Source organism: Artemia sp. Qi Xiang Cuo, chromosome 4 (genome assembly GCF_049724085.1).
Source record: "Artemia sp. Qi Xiang Cuo chromosome 4, ASM4972408v1, whole genome shotgun sequence".
Classification (NCBI taxonomy): domain Eukaryota; kingdom Metazoa; phylum Arthropoda; class Branchiopoda; order Anostraca; family Artemiidae; genus Artemia; species Artemia sp. Qi Xiang Cuo.
Window position 1 is genome coordinate 87,588,273 of NC_142797.1, and position 14,542 is coordinate 87,602,814.

The 14,542-nt window shown below is 37.0% G+C and overlaps 1 protein-coding gene across 1 annotated transcript in view; it reads right to left on the reverse strand.

Annotated features, from left to right (window-relative positions):
* Positions 1 to 1,232: 1,232 nt before the first annotated feature.
* LOC148953587 (uncharacterized) overlaps positions 1,233 to 14,542 on the reverse strand; it is a 52,653-nt gene continuing 39,343 nt past the window's right edge. Inside the window, exons 3-4 of the mRNA XM_089088015.1 lie at positions 7,663 to 7,793; positions 1,233 to 1,334 (exon numbers count right to left, since the gene is read on the reverse strand). Coding sequence (XP_088944141.1) covers positions 1,233 to 1,334; positions 7,663 to 7,793 — 233 coding nt within the window. The remainder of the gene's footprint in view (positions 1,335 to 7,662; positions 7,794 to 14,542) is intronic.

A 14,542-nucleotide genomic window follows, 5' to 3' on the forward strand; every position in this document is an offset into this window, starting at 1 on the left:
ACGCCGAGCATGTGAAATTTATTAATAACAGAGTTTAGTGTCTTAGATTAGTTTCACCAATGCCCTTAAAGCACAATGAAGTCTATTCACATGTGCTATATCAACTTTAGCGGCGAAACATAATTGATCCTCCATTTTAAATTTGCTCAAGGATATCACATATCTTGCATATACTGCATCCCATTCCAGACAAAGACTTGATCCTTTCTTGATTTCCACCGCAATGTTAGGTGCTCTTGTATTATTACCATCAACTCCACTATCAACTTCTAAGAGGGTAAACATTCCACTCATCATCAGCACAAATATATATACAAATGAGTAAGGTCAAAACTGTTCTCACTCCGTTGAATTCTATTCACAGACTAATAAAACTATAGCAAAAATCCTTTCCTCATATTCCCTCCGCCGCTAATATGTAAGCAAGCCCTCTGATTGGCTGAGAAAGAAACACGTGATCTAACTGTTTCCTATTTCTGGAAACTCATAACATTCGCCTCGAGCAAAACAACAACAACAACAAATAGTATTCCCTATTTCTGGACACCTTGACATTCGCTGAGAGCGTGCACTTACAACAACAACAACATTGACCTTGATATTCGCTGAGAGCGTGCACTTACAACAACAACAACATCGACCTTGACATTCGCTGAGAGCGTCCACAAAACAACAACAACAACATCGACCTTGGAAAAAAGAGGTCATTGACCCCATTAACCACGTGTTCTCCCTAATGACTCTATACCCATATTTGGTGTTAAAAAAAAGTTTTAGGTGGCAGCAGGGGTGAGCGATCGGAGTAGCACCTCCCTCTCTACTGATGAAAAGTTATACTTTCATTATTTTCGCTTTTTGTACTTCAATATTTTAGGACAAGTGATGGTAAGAAATTGTAATTGCACCATTAAATTTGCCAAGATCGAAAGGTTTCTACAGATCATTAAAGTCTTTTACCTTAACAAACACGTGAAATTACTTTTTTGCATAAGAAGTACTGACGTGTCTCCTTTTCTTTCTCTTCCTTTTTTTTCTTCGCTGACGCTTTCTCATGGTGCTATCAAACCAAACTTATAATACGTGCTTAGATATAAAATTTAAAATAGAATGATCAATTTAACAGTTCTCTAATATGTTCCAGTGCCCCACTAGCGACTAAGAAAAAAACAGAAAGAAAAGAGAACATAGTGATTTCCATGCAAAAAAAATCTTGTTATTTAATGTTGGAGGTTTCAATTGTCCTGTATAGGGTTTTTAAGCATGGCTAATCCAATGGTATAATCCAACAGCCAATCGTCTAGGGCTAAACGGAAATCTGGTCGTCTTCGTCTGAGCTGGGAGGACGTCATAAAGAAAGATTTAAAGGAAATTGGAACTTCCTGGGAGTGTTTAAAAAGGGAGGCTTTGAATAGATTGGGACTGAGGAGGAGCGTGCGTAGCTATGATGGCCTCAGGTGGCTTTGTGCTCCAGTGAGTTTTTAGTAGTAGTAGTAGTAGTAGTAGTAGTAGCAGTAGTAGTAGTGTTAAATCAGCTACAAATGGAAGATTTTTTTTCAAAATAGGTTTTTAAACTTTTAGTTACCATGGGCCGTCGTTTGTTATTCAGTAGGTTGCAGCTATTGCTGCAACCATAATGATTAATTTTATGGACTGATGAAACTTTTTATTCTTTTCATATTATGTGCATCAAATTAATTTATAACTGTACCAAACTAACCACATAACTGTTTTTTTAAGTCACCTCTCTAGTCGCTTAGATACATAATTATGTGTATCAAAAATATACACAATGACAAAAGCTGCCATTAACTTAGAATACAAAAGTGTTTTCGTGCTTGATCCGATTTAATTTACTACTCAATAAGGTGATTTTTTAAATAAAATAAAAATATTTTACTTCTTCAATTGTTTATTTATGAAAACTTTATCGGATTTCCTCGAAGAAGGAATCTTTCTTAAAATCCTATTTACTTGTCCAAATCTTATCAAAGTGAACTATGAACCTTCAAAATTGATTTATAGGATCTATTGGCTCTCTGCATGGGGAATAAAGCAAATTTGAATAATCTTTGCATTCTGTAAAAAATGTATTAATATCTAAAAATAAGTACTATCTTTGTGGTTATTCATATACGAAGACAATCCTTATCTTATTAAAAAAAAAAGGTACTAAAAATGGGCTTCTTGAATTAGTTATTGTCCAAACATCATGGAAAAAACACTACTTTGGCTATCCTGTATAGTCTCTCTTGGGCTATGCCAAAATCTTATCTGGCAGGAAGAATTTGACACACTTGACACAAACGTATGGGAACACCTTATCACTGGCTGGCGTGGTGGCAACTGGGAATTCCAGTACTATAGTGACAGGCCTGAAAATAGGTAAAGTCAGACAAATCTTAGTTTTATTAAGAACCACGGGTACTTGGCTATTTTCAGTAGTTATGTCTGCTTGTCAGAGGCAACGCTATAGCGTTGCCTATAGTAAAGGCCATACGGCTCCAATGTTTTATTTTTAATTTATTCATTATTTATTTTTTTCCCAGAGGCACTTCATATGGAAGGGGTCGTCATATAAACTTCAAAGGGGGCTCATTCGATTGAAAATCGAGAGTTCGACTGCCTTTTTTAAGGGTCAAAAGTGATTGGAAGGCAAGTAACACCGCTTTCACCCCCACCATCTTCCCGAATACATTCAATCAAAATTTTGAGATTGACATTTTGTTTTACGCAATTGATTTCCGGAAATAAATTATGTTTTTGTGAAGGAAACTCCCCCAACAGCCCTCAGGACAAGGGTTGTAAATTATGCCCTGGGGCCATATAAGCTTTTTATAGAAAGTTTTGTCGTAAAAACTTCAAAAAGGGCTCATTAGATTGGACATTCAAAGGGCTTGTGCCCATTTACTAGTCGAAAGTGATTGGAGGGCAGCTAACCCCCCTCTCACGTCCATCTTTTCACCAAGCACATCCAATCAAAATTCTGAGATAGTGATTTTGTTTAACGTAGTTGAAAATTCTGTAAATTAGGTCTTTTAGAATGACAACCCCCAAAAGCCCACAGGGAAAGGGTTGTAAGTTATGCCCTGTGGGCATATGTGGTTTTTATAGAAAGCGTTGTTGTAGAAACTTAGAAAAGCGCTCATTCGATTGGAAATTTAAATGGCTAGTGTCATTTTTTAGTAGTCAAAAGTGATTGGGAGGTAACTAACACCCCTTTTACGCCCACCATTTCCCCAAACACATCCAATCAAAATTTTTAGATAGCCATTTTGTTCAACGTAATTGAAAAATCTGGAAATTATACCTTTGAGCAGGACCCTCCATAGACAGTCTAGCCATAGAGAGGGCAAGGGTTATATGTTATGCCATGGGGACATATATGGGTCTTATAGAAGGAATGCTTGTATTAACTTCGTAAAGGGCTCGTTTGATTGGAAATTGAAAGTTCTAGTTAACTTTTTAAGTGTCAAAAGATATCGATAGGTAACCAGTCCCTCCACGCCTTTTTCCCAAATACATCCGATAAAAATTTATACCCTGGGGATATATATGGTTCTTATGGAAGGAAAGCTCTTATAAACTTCAAAGAGGGGTCCTTTGATTGGAAATTGGAAGTTCTAGTTCACTTTTTAAGAGTCGAAAGAGATTGAAGGGCACCTCCTCCCCTCCATGCCTTTTTTATCAAACCCGTCTGATAAGAACTTTGAGATAGCCATTTCTTAAAAAAAAATAGTTCAAAGACTATGTAAAAAAAAACTCCGGAGTCGACACAGCCCCCAGGGCCGAGGGCAGATGTTTTAAGTTATGCCCTGGGGGAATATATAGTTCTTATGAAAGGAAAGCTCGTAAAAACTTCAGAGAGGGCTCATTTGATTAGAAATTAAAAGTTTTAGTTCAGTTTTTGAGAGTCAAAAGAGATCGGAGGGCAACTAGCCCCCCCCCATTCCCCTTTTTTACCGAAGGCATCCGGTTGGATAACAAAAACTCAGGTGCCGACACAACCCTCCAGGGATCGGGGGTAGGCGTTGTACGTTATACCCTGGGGCATATATGGTTCTTATGAAAGTGATGCTCGTATTAACTTCAGAGAGGGCTCATTTGATTGGAAATTGAAAGTTTGAGTTCATTGTTTAATATTCAAAAAAGATCCAAGGGAAGCTACTCCCCCCCCCCCCCCCAACGCCTTCTTGTTCCAAACCCATTTGATAAAAATTTTGAGATGGACATTTTGTTAAAAAAAATAGTTCAAAGGTCGGATATGATAAACTCCGGTGCCAATACAACCCCCAGGGGGTGGGGGAAGGCATTCTAAGTTAAGCCCTTAACGCATGTATGGTTCTTATGAAAGGGATGCTCGTAAAACTTTATAGAGGGCTCATTTGATTGGAAATTGAAAGTTCTAATTCTCTTTTTCAGAATCAAGAGACTTAAGGGCAACTACCTTTTTTCCCTCAAGCCTATCTGATAAAATTATAAAACAGCCATTTCATTAAAAATACCCTCCTCTCCCCCCTCCACAGCCCTCAGGGTAAGGGTTTTCAATTATGCCTGGGGCCATAGAAGATTTGTATAAAAAGTGTTGTCGTAGAAACTTCAAAAAGGGCTCATTCGACTGGAAATTTAAATGACTAGTTCTCTTTTTAATAGTCGAAAGTGATTGGAAGGCAACTAATACCCCTTCAACTCCCACCATTTCCAAACGCATCCAATCAAAATAATGAGATATCCATTTTGTTCAACGTAGTTGAAAGTTCTGGAAATTATATCTTTGAGCAGGACACTTCCCCCACAGTCTTCAGGGTAAGGGTTATAAGTTATTCCCCCAAAGGTGGAAATACGTGTATGACTTGACGATCCTCGAAGTATGTCACAGGAATATTAATAGTGACCCACTTGAAATTCTATCCCACATTGTGGATGAATCAAAGAACCTGAATATGAAATTAAATTCCACTAAATCAAATATAATGACGATAAATTTATTGAAATCTATTCCCGCATTCCCTGACCCTATCCCCCCCCAGATATTTCTGTGTCTTCCTTTAGATTACTTGGGGTTACAATTTCCTCTAATTTAAAGTGGGATATCCACGTGAAAGATATTGTCCGTAGAGCTAATGCGACCTTGTCTCTCCTTTAGCTCTTGAATAAATTTAACATCCCCCCATCCCATTCTTTAAGGATTTATACTTCCTTTGTCCGCCCACATCTTGAATATGCTTGTCCAGTTTGGCATCCTGGTATCTCCCGTGATGAATCAGATAAAATTGAATCTATTCAAAAAAGAGCACCAATAATAATTTTTTAAGTAAACTTTGTTACCATAATCACTCATTCTAAAAAATGTCAATCTGGAAACTCTTGAGCACAGGAGAGAAACGCTGTGCCCCCGTTTCGCAAAAAATGCAACAATAAACCCTCGCACGGAAAACATTTTCCCCAAAAGACACTCCCCATCCAGGCACTGCTTGCCACGTACTGCCTCCGAACCCATCCCTACCTTGTCCCCCATCCGCTGTTCTACCTCCACAAATAAAAAAAACCTTTGTCCCCTTCATTACTGATAAAAAAAACCACTATTTTTTTCTTTTTTTTTTTTTTTTTTTTTGTTTTTTTTACTGGTGATACCCATGCTGGTGTCCGTTTGGCTCTTCCGTTCCCTCCCCTTTTTATATATTCTCTTTTAAACCTTTTTAACATTATTTTTATCTCAATTTTCTTTTTTGGTTTTGTTTTAATTTGTGCCTTTTTAACTTTCTTACATTTGAAACTTTTTGTTTTTTAGACTAATGAATGGCTTTGCCTTTCTGATATTGTTGTTTTTGGCATTGTTTAGCCAGTTTTTTAGTTGTCGTGCTATTTCTATGTCTTTTTTTCTTATATGACTCTGAAATGCAAATTCGGCCCTTCGGGGCTTGTGATAGTCATTTTTCGAAATAAATATCTTATCTTATCTTATGTCCTTGGGGCATATATGGTTCTTAAGGAAGGAATGCTCGTATAAATTTCAGAGAGGACTCATTTTATTGGAAATTGAAATTTCTAGTTGATAATTCCGATACATAATCCATCCGATAAAAAATTTTAGACAGCTATTTTGTTAAAAATAGTTCAAAGATCATATGAAAAAAAACGGTGGTATCGACACAGGCCCCAAGGGTCCGATGGCAGGCGTTGTGAGTTATGCCCCTGGTGCATATATGGTTCTTATAGAAGGTTTGGTCGTATAAACTTCAAAGAGGGCTTATTTGATTGGAAATTGAAAGTTCTAGTTCACTTTTTAAGAGTCAGAAGAGATTGGAGGGTACCTAGCCCCAGGCCCTTTTTTCCTCAAACCCATCCGATAAGAACTTTGAGATAACCATTTTTTAAAATAGTTAAAACACCATATAACGAAAACTCTGGGTGGTCAATGCCCCCCTGGGCCTGAGGGCAGGCTTTATAAGTTATGCCCTTGGGGAATATATGGTTCTTATGGAAGGTAGCTCGTAAAAACTTCAGAGCTCTTTTGATCGGAAATTGAAAGTTCTAGTTAAGTTTTTTTTAATTCAAAAGAGATTGGAGGGCAACTAGCCCCCCACAGGCCCCCTTTCCCCAAAATGCATCTGATAAAAATTTTGAGAAAGCCATTAAGTTAAAAATTGTTCAAAAGTCAGATGAAAAAACGTAGGTGTCGACACAACCCCCCAGGGGCCTGGGGGCAGGCGGTGTAATTTATGCCTTGGACAAAAAGGGTTCTTATGAAAGTGATGCTCGTAAGAACTTCAGAGAGGGCTCATTTGATTGGAAATTTAAAGTTCGAGTTCAATTTTTAATAGTTAAAAGAGATCCAAGGGCCACTAGCCCCCCATGCAATCTTTTTCCAAACCAATCTGATAAAAATTTTGAGATAGAAATTTTGTTAAATATAGCTCAAAGGTCGGATAAGTAAAACTCGAGTGCTAATACAACCCCCCCCCCCCAGGGCCTGGGGGAAGGCGTTCTAAGTTATGCCCTAAGGGCATCTATGGTTCTTATGAAAGGGATGCTCGTATAAACTACATAGAGGGCTCATTTGACTAGAAATTCAAAGTTCGAGTTCACTTTTTAAGAGTCACAAGATTTAAGGGGAACAAGCCCCCTCCCCCCACACGCCCTTTTTCAAACTCTGTCAAATTTAATATACAGAAAATTCAAAGCTAGGAATATTTTTTTAAATTAAAACATCCAAAAACGGCAGCTTTCCTGAATATTCCCGTTCTATTGTGAAGTGAAGATTCGAATCAAAAAAGTTCAAATGTGCCAAAAAATTTCTTAGAGGGCCCTTTCCATGTTCTCAAACAGACAGGATATCGTCAACAAACGCAACCAGAGAGAGTGTTTTAAGTTGAAAATATTCAAAGCATATTGTTCTAAGAAATCCATGTAAAAATTTGCCAAATTAATGAGACAAAACAGTGCACATGGATAGGCCCATGATTTGAACGAAAAATTTTTCTTGGAACATAAAATACGAAAAGAACCTGTTGCAAAGGCGAACAAGCACCATTTTTGTGTTAATTTCCAAAGATTTGGAATCTGACCAAGCAGAACGCTCCTCTAGTTCACTTTGTAGGGCCTGCTCACAGTTAAAGACTTCGCACCAAATAAAGTTGGGGAAAGTATACTAATAGGGCTCACCATCGCCCTTAAATCCCCCTCAAGCTCACTTTCCATGGGGCCTGTACAGAGACTTTCACGAAATTCTGAAGGCGGTGACAATAAATTCTCAATGTTTGTCCCTGGTGTAGGGGTAATGCCAGTATGTGAACCTAGAAAATAATAAGAGCTGATTAGCCGATTCAAACACTCTTGATTTCATCCTGAGAAAGAATTTATATTAGGCTGAAAGAGAATATATTAGTCTGAAAATTTTTTGAATGGGCAAGGTGACCCTTTGGATTTACTGAGACCAAACTCCTAGCTAAAGAATTAACTATCAGAAATTATATCTTACATACACTCCTCAAAGTGACCGTTCGCAACAATAGGTGCCACACTACGAGCTATAAATTTAAGACCAGATATTACCACATACATGTGGGTAGAGTACCCCCTCTTTACGCTTCAGGTAATATAATGTTCTAAAGAGTCTTAAATATACATACTGAGGGGAAGGTTATGCTCACTGTAGGCGGGTCGATCCAAGCTGGCATTTCTTGCACAGCCGGAAAAAAAGAATAAAACTTATTACTGTCTTGGATCATTTATGATTTTTAGCTCTGAAAAGAATATTGTGATGAAAAAACCTATTGGGCAATGCCCTCAAATTCTCCTTCTTAGTGGGAACAGTAAAACGCCATGTTTTCAACACTAGAACGCATTATTTTTAGAAGCAGGAGGATCCTATTTAATCCCTCCTTTATTAACCCAAGAAAAATGTCTTATTTTTAGCTATTTGTCTCTTAGGACCCTAGGGGCTTTCCCTCAAAACTATTGACAGAAGTCCTATAAAAGAATCCGTTACATTCTAGAAACTTAAAAGAATCCGTTACATTCTAAAGATGGGAGATATCATCAGTGTTCTAACAGTCTGAGAAATTTACCTCGCATAAAAATTTAGTTTTTAGCTTTAAATCATGGCGAAAAGTCCCTCAAAGCTTGAGGTGATGGTGTGATTTTCATTAAGATTCTATGACTTTTAAGGGGTGTTTCCCCCTTTTTTCAAATAAAAGTCAACTTTTTTCAGGCTCGTGGCTCTTAGCTTTTGGCAACCATAAACTTAATGGAACTTATATATTTGAAATCAGCATAATAAGCTGATTTTTTTATGTATATATTGATGTTAAAATTCCGTTGTTTAAAGTTTTGGCTTCTATTGACCCGAGTCATCATTACTTAAAGTTCGTTACCACGAACTGTTCAAAAACAAAACAGACACAAAAAAAGGAGTAAAGGCGAGAAAATTCCTACAAAAATTGAAAGAATAATTCATAAAGTTATAAATAGTCTTTTTCCGGCCATGAAATCAATAAACTGTAAATTTAATCAATAATGTGAAGCAAAAATGCTCTATATTCTCATTTTTCACACGTAGAAATCAGAACCAACACTCAAGCGTTGCCTGTAGTAAAGAGCCATAAGGGTTGTTACTTATTATTTTTTATGATTATTTTTTACCCAGTAGCACTTCATATAGTAGGGGTGGTTGTATAAGCTTCAGAGGGGGATGATTCGATTGGAAATTGAAAGTCCTATTACTTTTATTCATATACAGCAAAATAGCGCTGCCTAAGTAAAGAACGATGTGGACATAATGTTTTATATATATCTTTTGTTTTTCTTATAGGTCAGGGCACTTTAAATAAGGAGTTTTCGAAAAGGGCTCATTCAATTAGAAATTGAATTTTAATATTCAAAAGAGATTGGAGGGCAACTAACCCCCCTTCCATGTCCACTATTTTCCCAAAACACATTCAATAAAAATATTTAAGATAGCCATGTTTTTCAACATAGTTGAAAAATCCCACGATTATGTCTTTGAGGATAAAATTGCCCCACAGCCCTCAGACCAAGCGTTGTAAGTTACCCCCGGGGGCATATAAGATTTTTATAAAAAGTGTTGTCCTAGAAATTTCAAAAAGGGCTCTTTCGATTGCAAATTGAAAGGGCTAGTGCCCTTATTAATGGTCAAAAGAGATTGGAGGGAAAAGACCCCCCCCCCTCATGCCCACCTTTTCCCCAAGCACATCCAATTAAAATTTGGAGATAGCAATTTTGTTCAACGTAGTTGAAAGTTCTGGGAATTAGGTCTTTGAAGATGACAATCCCCAACACCTGTCTGGGCTATGTTTAAAAGTTATACCCTGGGGCATATAAGGTTTTTATTGAAAGAATTATCGTAAATAACTTCAAAAATGGCTCATTCGATTGGAAATTGAAAGAACTAGTGCCCTCTTTAATAGTCGAAAGTCATTGGAGGGCAACTAACCCCTCTCTCACTCCCATCATTTCCCCAATCACATAAAATCAAAATTGTATTATGTTCCACGTAGTTGAAAGGTCCGGAAATTACGTCTGAGGATGACCAACCCCTCATAGCCCCCATAACAAAGGTTGTAAGTTATGCCTTGGCGGTATATAAGGTTTTTGTTGAAAATGTTGTCGTGCAAACTTCAAAAAGGGCTCATTCAATTGGGAATGAGATAGTCAAAAGTGATCGGAAGGCGAATGCTTCCCACGCCCATCATTTCCTCAAACACTTCCGATCAAAATTTTGATATAACCTTTTTGTTAAACGTAGTTGTAGGGTCCGGAAATTATGTCTCTGAGTATGATGACCCCCTCCCCCTATAAAACCCTCAAGGCTAAGGTTGTAAGTTATGCCTTGGGGGCATATAAGGTTAGTAGAAGGCTATCTTATACTCGTGACGGGACACCAAATATGGGCATAGAGTCCCTAGGGAGAACACGTGGTTAATGGCGTCAATGACCTAATTTTCAAAGGTTGATTTATTTGATGTTTCTATGTGTAATAGCTCCGGGACGAAGGTTGCACATGTGCATTGAATTCTAACGGGAACAAGGTTATTGATCTAGGACTCGAGGGGGAAATGGATTTCCAAGAAATTGATTGCGTAATCGAAGGGGAAGTGGATTTCCGAAAAATTGATCGCGTAATCGAAGAGGAAGTGGATTTCCGAGAACTTGATTGCGTAATCGAAGGGGAAGTGAATTTCCGAGAACTTGATTGCGTAATCGGTCAATGACCTCTTTTTCCAAGGTCAATCGATCTGTTGTTGTTTGGCCACGTGTAATGACATGAGGGTGATTTACATAATCGGCGGGGGAATTATTGATTCACGAAGGGGAATTAAGAAACAAACATGGCTTCTTTGATCTTTAGGCTAACCTAACCTGAGAAATTGATTTACATAATCGGCGGGGGAATGTTTTGATTCACGAAGGGGAAATTAAGAGACAAACATGGCTTCTTTGATCTTTAGGCGAACCTAACCTGAGAAATTGATTTACATAATCGCTATGGGAATGTATTGATTCACGAAAGGGAAATTAAGAAATATTATGGTTTCTTTGATCTTTAGGCTAACCTAACCTGAGAAATTGATTTACATAATCTGCGGTGAAATTACTGATTCGCGAAGGGGAATTAAGAAACAAACATTATGGCTTCTTTAATCTTAGGTCTGAGGGATAAACGTTCTTTAGGTCAGAGATAAAAATTAATATTCTATTTTTAAATAGGGCTTCATTGATCTTTAGTATCAGAAATTATAAATGACATCACTTGTTATCTTGGAATTATGCGGGAGTCTAAAGAGATAGAAATTCTATTTTTAAATACGGCTTCACTGAGCTTTAAGTCGGAGAGATAAATTGATATTCTAACGAAATCTTAATAGTGTAGCTAGGAACATTTATGAGATGAAGAGATTAACATAGGAAAGGGTTTCCTAGAAATTTGAAATGGGGCAGCACAAGGATGCCAAAACAAAAGGAACACACAGAAATTACTTTTAGGGGATTATGTGGGTGAAATAGTTTTAAACACTTTAGGGAATTATTTCGGTGAAAAAGTTAGAGACATTTTAAAAGATGATTTTAGAAAAGGTTTTAGAAGAGGTTTTGAGTGTGGTCGTTATAGTAAACAAGTTCTATTTGAACAGTGTCGTGTGGTCCTCTACCCCAACCCCAAAGGGCCCCGATCACCCTACCCCCACCCAAAGGGCTCCGGACCCCATACCCCGATCCCGAAGGAACCCCCCCGTCTCTAAAGGGTACCCCGGCTCCTCCCTCGCCCCCCCGCCCCCCCAAGGCCCCCCCCCGGCTCCTTCTTTGGTTGATGTATGTTGTATGAAACCTATTATTTGGGGTGTATGGGTTGCTATTTTTGACTTTTCTGAGTTGGATTTCTTAGTCTTTCATAGGTATGTGTTGTCTGAAACCTATGATTTGGGATGGGTGGGTTGCTATTTTTGACTTTTCTGAGCTGGATTTCTTAGCCTTTCATAGGTGTGTGTTGTCAGAAAATTATGATTTGGGATGTGTAGTTTGCTATTTGGACTTTTCAGAGCTAGGATTCTTAGTCTCTCATAGGTGTTTGTTGTCTGAAACTTCTAGTTTGGGATGAGTAGTTAGCTATTTAAGACTTTTATGAGCTAGGCTTTCCTAGTATATCGTAGGTGTATGTTGTCAGAAAATTATGATTTGGGATATGTAAATTACTCTTTCGGGCTTTTCTGACCTAGATTTTTTAGACAATCATAGGTGTTTGTTGTCTGAAACCTATAGTTTGGGATGATTAGTCTACTTTTTGACTTTTCTGAGCTAGGTTTCTTAGCCTTTCGTGGGTGTGTGTTGACTGAAACTTATGATTTGGGATATGTAAATTACTATTTTTGTCTTTTCTGAGCTAGATTTCTTAGCCTTTCATAGGTGTTTGTTGTCTGAAACCTATAGTTTGGGATGAGTAGTTTGCTTTTGGACTGTTCAGAGCTTGATTTCTTAGCCTTTCGCAGGTGTGTGTTGACTGAAACTTATGATTTGGGATATGTAAATTACTATTTCGGGCTTTTCTAAACTGGATTTCTTAGTATTTCGTTGGTGTGTGGTGTCTGAAACCTATGATTTGGGATTTGTAGTTTTGATTTTTGGACTTTTCAGAGCTATGATTCTTAGACAATCATATGTGTGTGTTGTCTGAAACTTATAGTTTGGGATGAGTAGTTTGCTATTTCAGGCTTTTCTGAGCTAAGGTTTCTAAGTATTTCATAGGTCTGTGTTGTCTGAAACTTATGACTAGAGGTGACTAATTTTCTATATCATGCCTTTCTGATCTAAGTTTTCATTGTATTTAGTAGGTGACTGTAGTCTGAAACTAAACATTTGAGATCTGAAATTTACAATTTCTTGATTTTATAAATTATATTTATTAGTCTTTTGTTGGTGTGTGTTGACTGAAACCTATGATTTGTGTTATACTGTTCTTTGTCTTTCGTTGGTGTGTGGTGTCTGAAACCTATGATTTGGGATTTTTAGTTTGCTTTTTGGACTTTTCAGAGCTAGTATTAATAGTCACTCATAGGTGTGTTGTCTGAAACCTATAGTTTGTGATGAGTAGTTTGCTATTTCAGGATTTTCTTAGCTGAGGTTTCCTAGTATTTCGTAGATGTGCGTTGTCTGAAACTTATGATTTGAGGTGTGTAATTTGCTATTTAAGGCCTATCTGAGCTAAGGTTTCATAGTATTTCGTAGGTGAATGTTGTCTGAAACTCATGATTTGGGATATGTAAATTACTATTTCGGGCTTTTCTAACCTAGATTTCTTAGTCATTCGTTGATGTGTGTTGACTAAAACCAATGATTTGGGATGGGTGGGTTGCTATTTTTGACCTTTCTTTTCTGGATTTCTTAGCCTTTCATAGGTATGTGTTGCCTGAAAACTTTGACTTTGTATGGTTAATTTTCTACTTTGAATTTCTTGGGCTAGGTTTCTTAGCATGTAATTAGCTTGTTATTTAAGTAAATCTTGCTTAGGAGAGTGCATCATTATTTTAGGAGTTTTGAGAGCGATTATTAATATTCCCATACAGTTTCTTATTGGCTGAAACTTCTAGTTTGGGATGTATAGTTTGCTATTTCAAGCTTTTCTGAGCTAGGGTTTCTTAGTATTTCATAGGTGTGTGTTGTCTGACACTTATGATTTGAGGTATGCAATTTGCTATTTCCGACTTTTCATAACCAGATTTCCTAGTCTTTCGTAGGTGTGTGGTGTCTGAAACCTATGATTTGGGATGTATGGGTTGCTATTTTTTGAATTTTCTGAGCTGAATTTCTTAGCCTTTCTTAGGTGTTTGTTGACTGAAACCTATGAGTTGGGAATGAGTTGTTTGCTATTTTTGACTTTTTTGAACTAGATTTTTTAGTATTTCATAGGTGTGTGCTTTCAGGAAATTATGATTTGGGAGGTGTAGTTTGCTTTTTGGACTTTTCAGAGCTAGGATTCTTATTACCTCATAGGCGTTTGTTGTCTGAAACTTCTAGTTTGGGATGAGTAGTTGGCTATTTCAGGCTTTTCTGAGCTAAGGTTTCTTAGTATTTCATAGGTGAAGCTTCCACGTCAGTTTTAAGTTCACCAAGACATAAAAAATTTAAAGTTCAGTTCTAAAGTAATATCATACTTGTGAATATTTTCACGGAAGATAAAAAGTTCTAGTTCAATTTAAAATTTTCTCAACGAAGTGAAGAAAATTTCAAGTTCTCTACTGAATTTTAAAAAAGAAAACAATTCAATTCTAATTTCTCCAGAGAAAATAAAAATCTTCCACTTAAGTTATTTATTTCACAAAGACATAAAGAAATTTAAAGTTCAATTCTAATTTTTCGGTGGAAGATATAAAAAGTAAGACCATACTTGTGAATATTTTCACTGAAGATACTTGTGAATATTTCCACGGAAGATAAAAAGTTCGATTTCAATTTAAAATTTTCTCAATGAAGTGAAGAAAAGTTCAAGTTCTCTTCTGAATTTTACCAAAGAACACAATTCAATTCAAATTTC